The sequence below is a fragment of the Adiantum capillus-veneris genome, chromosome 12, assembly GCF_014529385.1.
Source record: "Adiantum capillus-veneris isolate H3 chromosome 12, ASM1452938v2, whole genome shotgun sequence".
Lineage (NCBI taxonomy): Eukaryota > Viridiplantae > Streptophyta > Polypodiopsida > Polypodiales > Pteridaceae > Adiantum > Adiantum capillus-veneris.
In genome coordinates, this window is record NC_140942.1 from 111,350,007 (window position 1) to 111,364,530 (window position 14,524).

A 14,524-nucleotide genomic window follows, 5' to 3' on the forward strand; every position below is an offset into this window, starting at 1 on the left:
TTGGGCTAAGAGTCGCACCCGTAGAGTGAAGGTGTGTGGAAAAGAGTGAATCGGATGATGATCTCGTCTGCAACCACGAGCAAACCTCCTCTCAGGACCAGGCAACCAATGGATCTTGGATCTATCGCAATAGATCTCCTCGTACACAAGCTCCTAGCACGAACCGCCCACCTCCTCTCAAGACCGAGCAGCCAACGGATCTTGGATCTATCGCAATAGATCTCCTCGTACACAAGCTCCTAGCACGAACCGCCCACCGTACAAGCATCGCAATCACCTGCAAGCACAAACACCGTGTAGGATGTACATGTAGAGGAGAGGGAGCGCTAGAGAGAGAAGATGAGATCGCTGAAGAAAAACACGAGAGATCGTTGGTGGAGAGAGAAAACGCTAGAGAGTGGCCGCACACTGCAAAACGCTAGCGAGCTAAAAACGCTAGAGAGAGAAAGAGAGAGAGAGAGAGAGAGAGAGAGAGAGAGAGAGAGAGAGAGAGAGAGTCCAAATGTTGGATCTCTACATTGAACAACATGCCAAAAGTTGAGGAGGGGGGGGGAGGGGCATATATAGGCAATTTGCAGGATTGCCCTACCTGCTTGGAAAACCCCACGAACCTGGGAAAATGGCTAAAAATGCTAATAAATAAGTAAACTCATTAAAAGTGATCTGATACACGTATTTAGTAGCAGAAATGCAGAAGCCTCAAGACTTTGACCCCAAGAAACCCTACGAACGAGGATCCCGCCTCATGCCGGCCTACGGGGTGGTCAACACCGTGGAGTGCATCACCGAGAAACGTACGTCTACCTCAAATAAGCCCTCAAATACAACCGCGCACATCCACAAAACAGCCCTCACTCCCTAATCTACTCCTGGGAGATAATGGAGCCACCACCAGATAGAAATCTGAACTCTAACACCCCCTCTCGTCTCCTAAACGGGAAACAAGCCCAAGGGAGTTAGCATGAGAGGAAAATGTGGCCTGTGGAAGAGTACGGGCATGGAACACCGGATTCCTCGCAATGGCTATACAACTCTGGTTGTCAGAAGACATCATGGTCGTCAGCTAGGGAAAGCCCATCTCCGTAAGTAGACTCTGTAACCACACTGACTCACGTGTAGCACTCCAAAGAGCCCTATACTCTACCTCTGTGGAGAATAAGGCAATTGTCGCCTTTTTGTTACTGCTCCATGAAACTACTACTAAGCCAAAATAAAGGTGTAACCTGAAGTCAATTGTCGTCCATCTGGATCTCCATCCCAATCTGAATCACTCCCTCCTCGTAGAATGATTTTTGAGTATGTACCTCCAGTCGCATAGTGAATGCCTAATGACTTGGTCGCCTTAAATACCGCAGAGCCCAAAGAGCCTACTCCAAATGTGACTTGGCAAGTCTCTACATGAAAGAACTGAGAAGGCCAACCGGGAAAATGACATCAAATCGGGTGTCGGGAACCCAAATAAGAGAACCGACCAGTTTCCGATACTTTGTAGCATCTGCTACATCTGAGGGGCCATACTGTGGCAACTTCTGGGATCCATAGGGGTTGAGAAAGGTTTACACTCAATCATACCAAATGTTTCCAACATGTCACAGGCTTGGGCACCCCAAGTTGAGAATCAAGCACGACGCACGAGAGAATCACTTTAAATACTTCACAAGTTTAAAATTTGAGTCAACACGGTGTCACAAACTGCTGACATGTCAAAGCCCTGAAGAATGGAACCAACTTGCAGATCCTGGCCGAGGGGCCTAAACCCTAAGAAGAAAACTTATGGGGACCCCGCCCGATGGGGCCCTAGTGACATAAAGAAAGTAAAATAAAGCAGGACCCACACACACTCACGCAAAAACTGATGACGTGGTAGTTGTACGGACGCTTCGCGTTTTGCGCTGACTGCTGACGTGGCAGTTGTACGAAATTCGGCAAAACATGCTGGCAGCTTTTTAGCATTGCTTTTGGACAAGAAGCTTTTGAGTTTTGGAGGCTTTTCACTGTAACTGCTTTTCACGCCAAGGGCCTTTAAATATGAGGTTAGGGCTCATTCTCTGGCATGCTTCCTGAAGAAGGTGCAAAGACTAGAGTATTTTTATATTTACAATTGAGCAAAGTACAACACCCGAGGGGTCCTCTGCTCTCAGACTCTGCATCTAGATGCTCTGAAGAGTGAGACCCCTTGGATCTATTTATTCTTACAAGGGATGCCCCAAAAGCAATCAACTCAAAAAGCATCTGGTCTAAAATCTGTCATAAAAAGCAACGCAATTTGCGGAATTCCGTACAGCAACCAGGTCAATAGCATGCCAGCACATATTCCCAAAACCAGTATTGTCTATTGCCACGTCAGCGTGTCAACGCATATTTCAAAAATCCGTATTGTCTGTTGTCCGTACAGTTTTTGCCACATCATCCTACTGTCTGTGCAGCGCGTCGGGTGATCATGCCACGTCATCAATTTGTGACATAACCCCCTCTTGAAAGAATTGTAATCGCCCTCGATTATGCTTGCAAAATCAAACATAAGCCATGAACCAGTTTAGTAGACACTGACACTTAAGTACCGACGCACTAGACGACACAAATCCGGCACTTGTACAAAGACAATAGTCCCATCACATCACATCACATTCAAAACGTACTACATAGAGTCTAGGACCATGATTCCTGGCAATGTATTTAGCAATCGCATCTAGATCCGCACTGGACCTCAGTGATGTCGGATTAGCTAATCCCATATTGCGATCATGTCCAGGGAATTCCTTCCGATCTAGGACCATGATTCCAAGCAACGTATTTAGTGATCGCATCTAGATCCATCCCAGATCTCACTGATGTCGAATTAACTAATCCCATATTGCGATCATGTCCATAGATTTCTCGAGACCGAAATGCTGCAATCATCTGGTCGACCATTCCATCTGCACTCATGCACAGTCATGTGCGAGTAATCATTTCCAAGGATCCCAATCCATCAATCAGACATTGAGTCCATACTGAACATAGTGTTTCAATCATTCAGTCCTAGTTGTGTGGCCATCTCATCCCACGCGAACTCTTGATGCACTCACGACAGTTCCACTGAATCATTCCTCATAATTCAAAATTCATGATTGTTTTCGTTATCAGGTTCACTCTGGAGCTATCATTGCTCCGAATTTGTCATCGTTTCATTCTCGATTTTCATCTATTATGTGCACACAACTAGCAAGTTCTTCCAAAAAACGTTAATTTCATACATAGATCAAATTCATCCTGGGGAATTTCCATGCAGTTCACAAATCACACACTTAGTTCATACTGGCCCAAGCCTATAACAATGGTATCACAGCATTGTCACAGACTTGAGCACCCAAGTCGAGAATCGGACACGACACACGAGAGAATCACATAAAATACTTTACAACTTTAGAATTTGAGTCGACACGGCCCGGCGTAGTTCTGTGCCCCTTTGAGAGGTATTGGCCCCAAAAACTGGCGCTCCTTTCGGTATTTATTTTTATATTAACAATTGAGCAAAGTACAACACCGGAGGGGTCCTCTACTCTCAGACTCTATGTCCAACTGCTCTAAAGAGTGAGACCCCTTGGGTCTATTTATTCTTACAAGGGATGCCCCAAGAGCAGCAAACTCAAAAGCAGTCAACTCAAAAAGCATCTAGTCTAAAATCTGCCATAAAAAGCAAGTAACTCAAATTGCGGAATTCCGTACAAGAGCCACATCAGCAGCCTGCTAGCGCATATTCCGGAAATCCGTATGTTTTGCTGCCACGTCAGGCTGTCAGCGTATATTTCAAAAATCTGTATTGTCTGTTGTCCGTACAGTTTCTGTCACATCATCCTACTATCCGTACAACATGTCCTCTGGTCTTGCCAGGGTGTCGTGCTCATGCCACGTCATCGATGTGAGACCGCAACTCTTAGATATAGCGCTCCTGAGAGAGATGTCCCCTCTCTATCTGCCATATCTCCAATCCTAGAAAGTAATGAAGCAAGCCAAGACCTGTCATCTCAAACTCCTTTGTCGAGGTCTCCATAGTACTGCGGATGTGCTCAACATGGCTACCTGTGATCACAAGATTGTCCACATAGAGGATAACAAGAGTCACCGGTCCTCCCTCACTGTAAATGTATAAATCTGGTCCGACACAAGAACGTCCAAAGGACTGTCATAAAAAGAAAGAATCTATCTTCTGGTACCACACTCGAGAGGCTTGCTTCAAGCCATAGAGAGCCTTTAGCAACCTACAAACCATGTCTGTTAAATCTGGATCCTCGAACCCTGGAGGTTGCTCCACATACACCTCCTTCTCTAAGTCACCGTTGAGACAAGCCGAAACTACATCCATCTCAAAAACCGGCCACCCGAAAAAGGCCACAAGGGTAAAAACTGTCTGAATGGTAGTCATCCTTGGCAAAGGTCTCATCATAGTACACACCCTTTCTCTGAGAAAAGCCCTTGGCAACGAGCCGTCGTTTGTGCTTGTCCAAATAACCATCAGATTGGTACTTGGTCTTGTACACCGATTTAACACCAATCACCTTCCCCTTGGCAGGCCGCAAAACCAACTTCCCAAGTGTTGTTCTTCTTGATGAAATCAAGTTCTTTCTGCATGGCCAGCTTCCACTTCGGTTGTGAAAGCGCCTCCTCAACTGTCAAAGGATCTCTGTCCCTGATCACTATCGACATCAAAGCATACTTCAACTCTAATAAAGTCTCATCCACCTCAGCAAATCGAAGTCGGTGGAAAATCTGAAGTCGCTACGTCTCGCAAGGTCTCCAACAGCCACTTCGGTAACTTGTCTAACTTGCTCCTTAGGGGAGGAGCTACTGGTATATCTAGCTCTAACTCTACACTATGATGAGAACCGCTCTCATCTGCACCATCTGAAATGGGTGCATCCTCCTCCATAGCTTGAGGGACAAGGTTTGGAGAAGACGATTCGTTAAGAGGCAAAACATAATCTGGGTCTCCAAGTATCGGCAAATCAAGGGTCATCGTGGAATACTTGGGAGTGGAAGCCTCCTCTGAAGGTAAACACTCCTCGAAGGCAACATTATGGCTGAGTACAACATCCTTCTTCTCTCGATCATAGAGTAGATATCCCTCGAAAAGAGAACTGTAGCCGACAAAAACATTCTCCTGGACTTGGGTCAAACTTCCCCCTCTGCTCCTTCGGTACTTGGACGTATGCATCCATCCCAAATATCCGAAAATGGGAGACATGAGGCTTCTTACCAGAATAAGCTTCGGACGGGGTCATGCTTGAAACTGAAGAGGTTGGAGATCATTTTATGGTATGAAATGCCATCGCAACTCCCTCCGCTCATAAAGACTTTGGCAAGTCTCAACGCTCAAGCATGGTCCGTGCCATTTCAACCATTGTCTTATTCCTCCGCTCCTTTCACAAGCTCTCCCTTGATGCCATTGTCCGCACAAAACTGAATAAATGCTTTGGAGATAAACTCCCTTTGTCCAACTGAATAGTCTTCAACACTTTATTACTCTCCTTCTCCACAAAAGCGTGCCAATTCTTGAAGAGGCCAAATGCCTCATACTTGTGGTGCAGAAAATATACCCAAGAAAAGCAGCTTAAATTGTCCACCAGCAACATGAAATAGAGAGCCTTGCCGAGGAAAGGAGTCTACATAGGTCCGCAAAGGTCAGTGTGAACCAACTCCAAAACTGCAATGGCTCAGCGTGTAGCAAGCCTCTGAATATTTCTCGATGTTGCTTCCCACAAATGCAAGTAATGTATTTCCCATGCTTACTCCCAACATTTGGTAAGCCTGTAAGCATCTGCTCACAAAAGCAAGCCAAAGAGCATCATTGTTTAAATGACAGGATCTGTAATGCCAAAGATAACTTGCAGATATCTTGATTGCTGAAGAAAGAGCAAGGAGCCTGTAGAGTCCGTTCTCCATTGAGCCCCTCTTGACCTCCGTGCCGGACGCACGATCCCAAATGGATACCTCATCCTTTGGCAAAATCACCTCCATGCCAAGCTTGCACACCTCGTGCACGGACATAAGATGAAATCCCACCTTCGGAGCCTGAGTACCTTGGAGGTATGCATAACCCCTCTCCCATCGAGAATCAACTCCATCTCACGATGTCAATTTGAAAAATTCTCAGCCAAAAGAGTGCAACACAATTGTATCTAGACTGTTTTGAACAAATGTTGACAATTACACGTCGACTACTTTGTACAAATGTTGGCGTTAAACGTGTGTTTGTTCCTTGATTGCAAGTGCATGTTATCAAGCCATTGACAGGTTAACTATGGCACCATGCTCGTTTTATACATCCGTTTTCTTCTTAGAACATCAACATTACCAAAACCTCTCTCTCTCTCTCTCTCTCTCTCTCTCTCTCTCTCTCTCACACACACACACACACACATGGAACAACAGTAACCAGTCCGTTGAGGAACAAAGAAAGAGTGACATCCTTGAAGCTTACCTCGTTAGTGTGAGCGAAGCAGGAATGAATGTAGTTCTCCTCCATCCAGTACTGGAGGTCTCCAATCCAGAGAGTCCTGACTTCTTCGAGAGTCTGGGGTTGGTGATGAGAAGATTGCCATTGCTGTTGTTGCTTCTGCTGGTAGAGTTCATATTGGCGCTGCAAAGCAGCTTGCATACTTGAACAGCTCGAGGGAAGACAACGCACGATTCTTCCTCAGGCTTCTCAACAGCTACAGCTATACTTTTATTCTAACAAGGCGAAACCAGTATATCGCAAGGGCAAGGGTTCGAACCGATCCGTTTTTTCGTTTAAAAGGAAAAATAAAGAGAACAACCTTCAAGATTTTAAAATTTGTGTGCAATTTAATTTTTCCTGGGCAGAATCCCCCCTTGTCAATGCCCAAAGGATAAATAAATCAAATGTGCTGAGAATAACCTGGCTTTGGTTATGAGTTTGACAAAAAGAAACTCCATAGCATAGTAGTAGAGGTTTTTGAAATTTGAGATTCTCTCTGATAATCCCATTAGAAGACCTGTGTAATATCATATCTCGCGAGGTTCACCTTTTAGATATGTAAGTTGTCACGTGAGTACAAATGAATGGGTTTTTTAATTGCCCAATTTTTACAATTTTAACAGGATCATATTAACAAAAGGGGGCTTTTTATTGATTTTAGAGGAAAACCCATAAGTTTTTTAAGAAAAAGGGGTCATTTTATTAACTTAAGCAGGTAAGCAAAGGGGTTTTTTAAATACCCATGTTATATGAATAGTTTCTTAAAGGTGAACCCCCCGAGTATCATATTCAGCTTTTAGCTTCTTATACAAAATTGTAGAGCTTGAAAAGAGCTAAATATTGATTAAAAAAGGGTTTTGCAATCCAACCTCTTATAATCAGAGTCATGACCATTCCCTTTTCAAAAATAGTAACTTTGATTATAAGAAGAAGTGGAAGAGTCCAAAGTATGAGAGTATGAACATGGATATTTAGCATCATTTGGGACTTCTGAAGAGGCAAATGAATGTTCTATGCCCTCATTCCCATCCACGTGCCCTTCTACTCACTTTGTCACACCTGTGGGAACTTCACTTGTGGTAAACACACACACACACACACACACACACACACATTACTCTTTTAGCATGCACACTTCAGTGGTTATTGATATTTAAGTTTAGGTTATATATTGTAAAAGCCTCATCAATCAAAATATATTGTTTTGTGTTCTCTGCCCGTTGACCCCTCTCTCTTTTCTGCCCGCTCACACCCTCTCACATGGCTTTCCATCAACAACACCTACCATAGCCACAATGTTCTCAATAGTGGTATTAGAGACCAGGTGTGGCTATAGGGCGACAGTTTTGCACAAACTCAAAACGTGTTGCACTACAGTGGTAGTGGCCGGCAAGAGGGCTACACGGATTTCTTGCATCAGCATTCTAAAACATTGCAGGTTTTGCAAGAAGCTCAAGACGGTGGTGAAGCCTTTGCTCTATTGCACCAGCATATCAAAACCATGTCTCCAGTTGGTGGCAAAGACAATGAGTACCAAGTAGCACCATGGTGCAACCCATCCCAAGGGCATTTCAAAACGCCATCTAACAGGTTGCATGTGCTTGACGTTGTTCCGCGCATTTTGGACACCCCATTTTTTGTAAATTTGTACCTATGGACATGATGTCGTGTGTCAAAAGGGTGTGTAGGATTTCTTTTTGTGGGCTTTTAGCTTGCTTTAGCAAGCACATGTGCAAGTTGCTAGTGTAGCACCAGCTACTAGATTAGTGCTCGTGAGTGAGGTTTTTTAAGTGTCACTCGTATATAACTAAAAATCATGTACAAACATAAAAAATTTCGACAAAATATCATAAATTTGTAATTTTTTTGTCGTTGTGTCTTCTTCATGCTTTTTGATGCAGGTTTTTGCCCTCGACTAGCCTTTCCTATGTGTAATCAAGCTAGGGCAGCTTGCTGTTTGCACTGATTTTGCACATAGAGATGCATAGATTTGAAATTTGTGGTTTTCAGAGACTTTGTTGTAAAAAAACAAGAATTTTTGAGGTTTGAAATAATTCCTTTTGAAGTTGTGGTTTGGGAGATACGGTTTGTTTCCCACAGGAGGGTAGAGGATATGGTAGCCCATAGGTAGTTTGATGAAGAGTAAGTTGTGGAAGCTCGCATGTTTTGTAGTGTATATATGCTTTGAAATTGTGGTTGTAAATAGGATTTTGGTGAAAGGGGAAGCTCTTTTCTTCAAGTGCATTGGTTGGCATGTGCTGTAAATCCATGTTAGGGTAGATGCTTCCTAGTTTCCAAGGTGGTCTTTTGGGTGGACGTGTGCTTGTAAATTCCCAAGGGATCACTTTTACCTTTGAGTTGTGGTGTTGTGAGAGTTCCTTTGATATGGATTGTAGTGTTGAATTTGTGTCTTGAGTGCTATTGATTGGGAGACATTGCTATAGAGATGCCCCTTGCTCTTGTTTTTACAACAGTGTCGACTAGATGGTGCATCAAAGTCGCAAAGTAGTAGAGGGGAAAATGCTAATTTCGTGACATTTGTAGCAAGAAAAAGTGGTGGTGCAAGGCATTGAAGCCCCAAGTGGTTGTTAACCTAGCATTCCGAAACAATATCCAAGCAGTGGTTTTAGGCAAAGCATAAGTCAAGAATTCTGAAGGCCCATGTGCCACGACTCCTATCTTTGAGTAGTTATAAAGAGCAACTCACCTTGTGGAGATTCCTCCTCATGCAGTGTAGTGCTCAAATAATCATCGTCATCAAGTTTTTTGTTTTGGAGATTCAATTATGGCATCCAAAATTGACAAGTTTGATGGATCCGTTTTTCACACATGGCATATCAAATCAAGGGATACCTCATACGAAAAAATCTTTGGAGTGCCATCAAGCTGCAGCACTTGGATCAATCTGACTTCTCTAGAAGACAATTTTATTCATTATTTAGATGACATCGCATCTTTGGAGCGATGTTTGGATAGAATTAGAGACTCTTTTTGGTGCCAAATCCAAATATTCAAAGATGAGCTTAAAGATGGAATTATATTCTCGAATTATGCATGTTGATGAAAATATCTAACAGGTTGAAGAGTGTTAGAACTTAGCTAGTATATTTTGAAGCTCCAATATGTGACGAAGGTCTTACTGCTATTTTACTTAATAACTTACTTGCTTGCTGAATTTTTCAGATTGTGACCATCTTAAAAGAGAAATATCCTTTGCCTTCTTTGGATGGAGTAGGGGATTGGAGGAAGATTTATGAGAAATCTTTTGAGGAAGCTTGTTTTTTTTTTTAAAGAGCAATTGATTATTTCTTCAAAAAAGCTTTCTCTATTCTCGTTTCATTGATTGAGTCAAATAGACGAAAAAGCTCTCTTTCTGCTCTACATAGCACCTACTCAGGACAACCATAGTGCTTAACTAAGCTTACAAAGTAGCCAAAAACACATGTAGCTCTTTAGAATTAAATAACATACAAGTGAGAACAAAAAGTAAATGATTTGGTTTATGACAACTAGCAAAAGTCATCTTTACAAGTATTTGCGAGCAAACGAAACACATCTATTTATTCTCAGAATGTTCAAAGCATGCGCATACAGTGGAAGACCACAAATAGCATCTTATACATAATTTGAGGTATCTTGTTACAAATCTACTATATGGGATGGGCCGGTGGATCCAGTTCCACAATGTCTGAATGCGGCTCCACAAGAGATGCTGCTTTTAGGGAATGCTCGACCTCATCTGCCAGTCTCTTGTCTCTCTCTTGAATTTCTCACAATCGATGAGCTTGCATCTCTAAAACATTGTTTAGTTTGTTGGAGACATCCTCATTGCTCTCAAATACTGTCATCATATGTCCCATCTAGGTACCCATTAAGGCCAATGCACCGCAATCACCTCCGTATTGAACAATAACATCGTTCTCATCAGTGTATTGTGCAAACAATTGCCAAAGGAACCAATGTCCACATTCCATGCCGCCTACATAACAAATATTTGTAACAAGATTTACTTACATGACAAATGAAAAATACACTTGGAGCCAATGATAGATGGACCATACCTCACATCGGTGTCCCATCCTCTACTTGTGTCCAATCATCCTCTTGCAACGAATCGTACCAAGCATCATCTGATGGAATTTCAATGGCCTCTGAAGTCCAAGTCTACTCTTTTCTCATAGCTGACACCAACAACGTGTACATGGTTCTACTCTTTGTCTTGCACACTGGTGTCTACACACAACCACATTCAAGTGTTCTTCTTGCCAACCAAAAGCAGATGCTAAATCATGCACCATACCATAACTATCTGACGAACAAACAACCACAAACACACCTCTGTCATCGGCAGTTGCCAATGCAAGTTGTGCGAGTTGTCCAAAATGGCATGCTTCCATCTTGTTCCAATCACGCACCTCTGTTTTTAAATAGCCCATACACAAGCACCTTTGATGGTAGGAAAAGAATAGATGAGTTCACAAATGAATTAGAGGCCGACCCACCTCGCATCAACATCAGACACTTTTCCACCACATGAGGCCTGACATTGCTCAACAAAGCATTTTTCAAGTCTTCCTCTGTTTTGTCCAAGCCTAGATGCAGAATTTGGACATGCTCGCCACCTCCAGCCCGCAGAACCAAAACATATACTAAGCAACACACTTTTAAATCATACTTAAACGGTTAACCATTCACCCAAGATTAGAAAATACCAGTAGATGGTATTGTAACTAATGACAAGTCCGAGACATGCAATATTTTTGTTTCTCTTAACTGATTAGTGATTAATGTTGCTCTAATTTTATGTTATTTTTCTCTATTCTTTTTGTGTATGTAGGTTTGATTAGAGTGTGGATGCTCGATAGATCTATGTGTGTGCACTTGTGATTAGAGTGTTGCATGATGAGATTAATGATGTGTGTTTTGTTGCAATTGTTACTGTGTGTGATTGGGTTGATTTGAGGTGAAGAGAAGTGGATGTGGAGATAGCCAATCATTGTGGCTTAACTCCTCCATAGGCCGAGAATCTCACCTCGTAGAGTCACCGTTCATGTTTCCATGATAGCTCACTAATCATGTGAGTGTTTCCATGTCCTAGCTAGGTATCTCATCACTCCAAATTGACATTTATGTGTTGGTCATTGGAGCTATGCTACAATGGTACCCCCAACATTTGGCACCATTGCCAAGGATCGATGGCCTACACTAGTTTAATTATGGCATAGTCAAATAAGTTTCCTCACAATTTTCTTCGCTAATTTTGTTTGTGTAACTGTTTTTTGTGGATTTTGGATGTTCGTACTTATGGAAATGTGTTCAATTTCCCCTAATTTGATACCATATCTTGCTAATTGTGTGCCTACACACTCTAGTTTCTCACTAACCCCTTGCTAATATCACTAATTTTTGCTAGCTTACACACTGGTTTTCTACTAATTGGACTAACATTTTGTGCTTATGCTTTGATATTTGCCTAGTAAGAGGCTTGAATTGCATTCTAACAATGCCAATTTGTGCTAATTACTTAACCAATTGTTGATTTTGGAATGCAAGATTAGGGCTTGGAGCTTCGATGAAATTGGCCTACACATTGTGTAATAGAAAATCGGATGGTGCCATTGGATTCAAGATTTGTGCAATATGCATAGTCTTTATCAAGTTTGTGATTTTGATCTTTTGATTTGTACATCTACATGCCGTCGTAATGTATAATTTTTCTTAACCTTGAATGTGCATAAATAACAATTTTGACAAGATCAAAGCTTGTGTGTGCGCACCTAGAAATTGGTGAAAACTGCCAATCATTTAAGTGTGTGTGTGTGTGTGTGTGCACGCACGCACGCATACAAGTTGATTAATGTACATGATTAATTTGAGGTTTGAGTGAAAATTTGATGTGTGTAATGATTAGTTGCTACATTTTTGAGCTAAAAATAGGGTTTTACATACACCACTTATGCTAATTTTTTACCTAATTTTTTGGATTTAATTGCTTAGATTTGATTTTCATTGGTAAAATTAATTGGCAATTGAATCGATATGGTAATTGAGATTTGAAATGGTTGCACCATTCATCTGAGTGTGGAGAATTTTCATAAAATTTTCATGTATTTTTTGGATACTTTTTGTAAAACTTTGGCAACGTTTTGCTAATTTTTGCATCAATTTTCAATTAATTCCGTAAAAATTTGATAGATTGCAATCTCGATGAGATATTTTGTCTGCATGATTAGGCATGATTTGGAGCGCTTTTGTACCCTCAAAGTTGAGTTTTGAGCGTTTTGCTATTTTCGAGGACCATTTTGGTGATTTTGTTTTAATTGAGATTTTTGGTTTAAAAATGCTATTTTTAGCTTGCTTGTACGTGTCAAAAGTGCTTGACTATGATTGTTGATGATTTTTAAAGGTTTATGAAAGTTTTAAGGAATTTTTTCTGTGCAATTTTGTGGAATTTCCATGTGATGTTTAGATTTTTGGGCCAATTTTGGTATTTTTGGTGATTTAAAAAATTGAAATTCAAAATTTTATCCAACACAAGCCGGGGATTGTTCACGAGTTTTGGTGTGTGATCCGGCAAAGTTGCAACAATATTTGACGAATTTTAGGTAAGTATCTGACTTGGATGAAAACTCGATTTTGATGAGCCGCTTTGGTGAGAACTTCCTCTTGTGTGACTAAGGTTCATAAAAATTTGAATTAAAAGAAGACCTTCCCCTTGGAAGAAAGCGGGCTTATTATCTTTCTCTTTCCTCCCCACTCTTGGACAAAATTATGCTTATTCCACATCCACACACACACACACACTTAATAAGAGGCCTTTCGACGCTTTGGTAAAAGATAACACACACACACACACACACACACCACTATTCTCACTCAATCCCTCTCTAGTTGCCTGTGTGTCGACTGCCATGGTCTCTGTGTGTGTGTGTGTGTGTGTGTGTGTGTGTGTGTGTGTGTGTCTGTCTGTCTCTCCAACACCCAACCTCAAAACTCTATCTTTCTCTGTGTGTGTGTGTGTGCGCACGCGCTCATTGCTCCATTTGCAAGGTCCCACAAATGACCGTCAATATCTCTCTTTCTCTCCCAATGCTCAGTGCGTTGTGGACCATCTCAAGACTCCTCTCTCTCTCTCTCTCTCTCTCTCTCTCTCTCTCTCTCTCTCTCTCACCCAAGTGTGGTAGATTGGTTATGCCATTTCCCTCTTGAATAACAGGTCTTGAGTTCAACTCTCCTTGTCGGATAGATCTTTAAGGTTTCTTGGAATAATTTCCTAAGACGTCAAAATACTCTCTCTTTCTCTCTCTCTCTCTCTCTCTCTCTCTCTCTCTCTCTCATTGATAGTGCAACACCTACTCTTCCACTCTCTCTCTCTTCTCCTCTTGTGGCACGTCACAAGGATGCATCCTAACTGCTCGCTCGCTTCCTTTCTCCCCTCGCTCTGCAGTGCAAATAAGCCATTGACGTCAGCGGTAACTCCTCGTCAATGCCCAACAGAGGTAAGATAAGTTTTCCTTGATAAATTTAAATGATTTTTACTTCAATAGCATACATCAACATCCGCTTTACACCCCAACCTTTTTTGGCTTGCCCAAAGGGCAAGGCTATAGCGTTGCCTTCTCTTTTTGAGACTAAAATAAGAAAAAGGTTGAGTTATTTTTTAAAGCATTTTTTGATAGGTCAAAAATGTTGATTGGTTGAAATAAGATAGTGGGTACTCATTGAAATGAATTGTTTAAATCTAATGATGGACATGTCTTGAGTTTTTAAATATGAAATGAACTCTCATATATCAAGGAAAAGATTTTGGGTTGCATAATGCCTTTGGAAGCATGAAACGTTGATAGCCTTACATGTTAAATGATAAAGCCTTAGAGGCTCCACAAATCCCAAGAGTCACCTTTTCATTTTGAAATTTGAGAAGTTCTTTATCCACCTTTTCATTTTGAGAATTTAGTTCACCCCTTGAAACTTGAGGTAATAGATTAAAGTTGTCATTTTTGTTAGTTAAAACTTTATGGAAGGAATTTATCATTTAGGGCTTTA

At 41.6% G+C, this 14,524-nt stretch overlaps 1 protein-coding gene across 2 annotated transcripts in view; it reads right to left on the reverse strand.

The window, feature by feature from the left end:
• Positions 1-6,746, reverse strand: part of LOC147446319 (polyadenylate-binding protein RBP47B'-like) — a 99,337-nt gene extending 92,591 nt beyond the window's left edge. For both annotated transcript variants that reach the window (XM_086525582.1, XM_086525581.1), the window contains exon 1: positions 6,461-6,746. In XM_086525582.1, the coding sequence (XP_086381708.1) occupies positions 6,461-6,637 (177 nt within the window). In that variant the 5' untranslated portion in view covers positions 6,638-6,746. The remainder of the gene's footprint in view (positions 1-6,460) is intronic.
• Between the last annotated feature and the right edge of the window lie 7,778 nt (positions 6,747-14,524).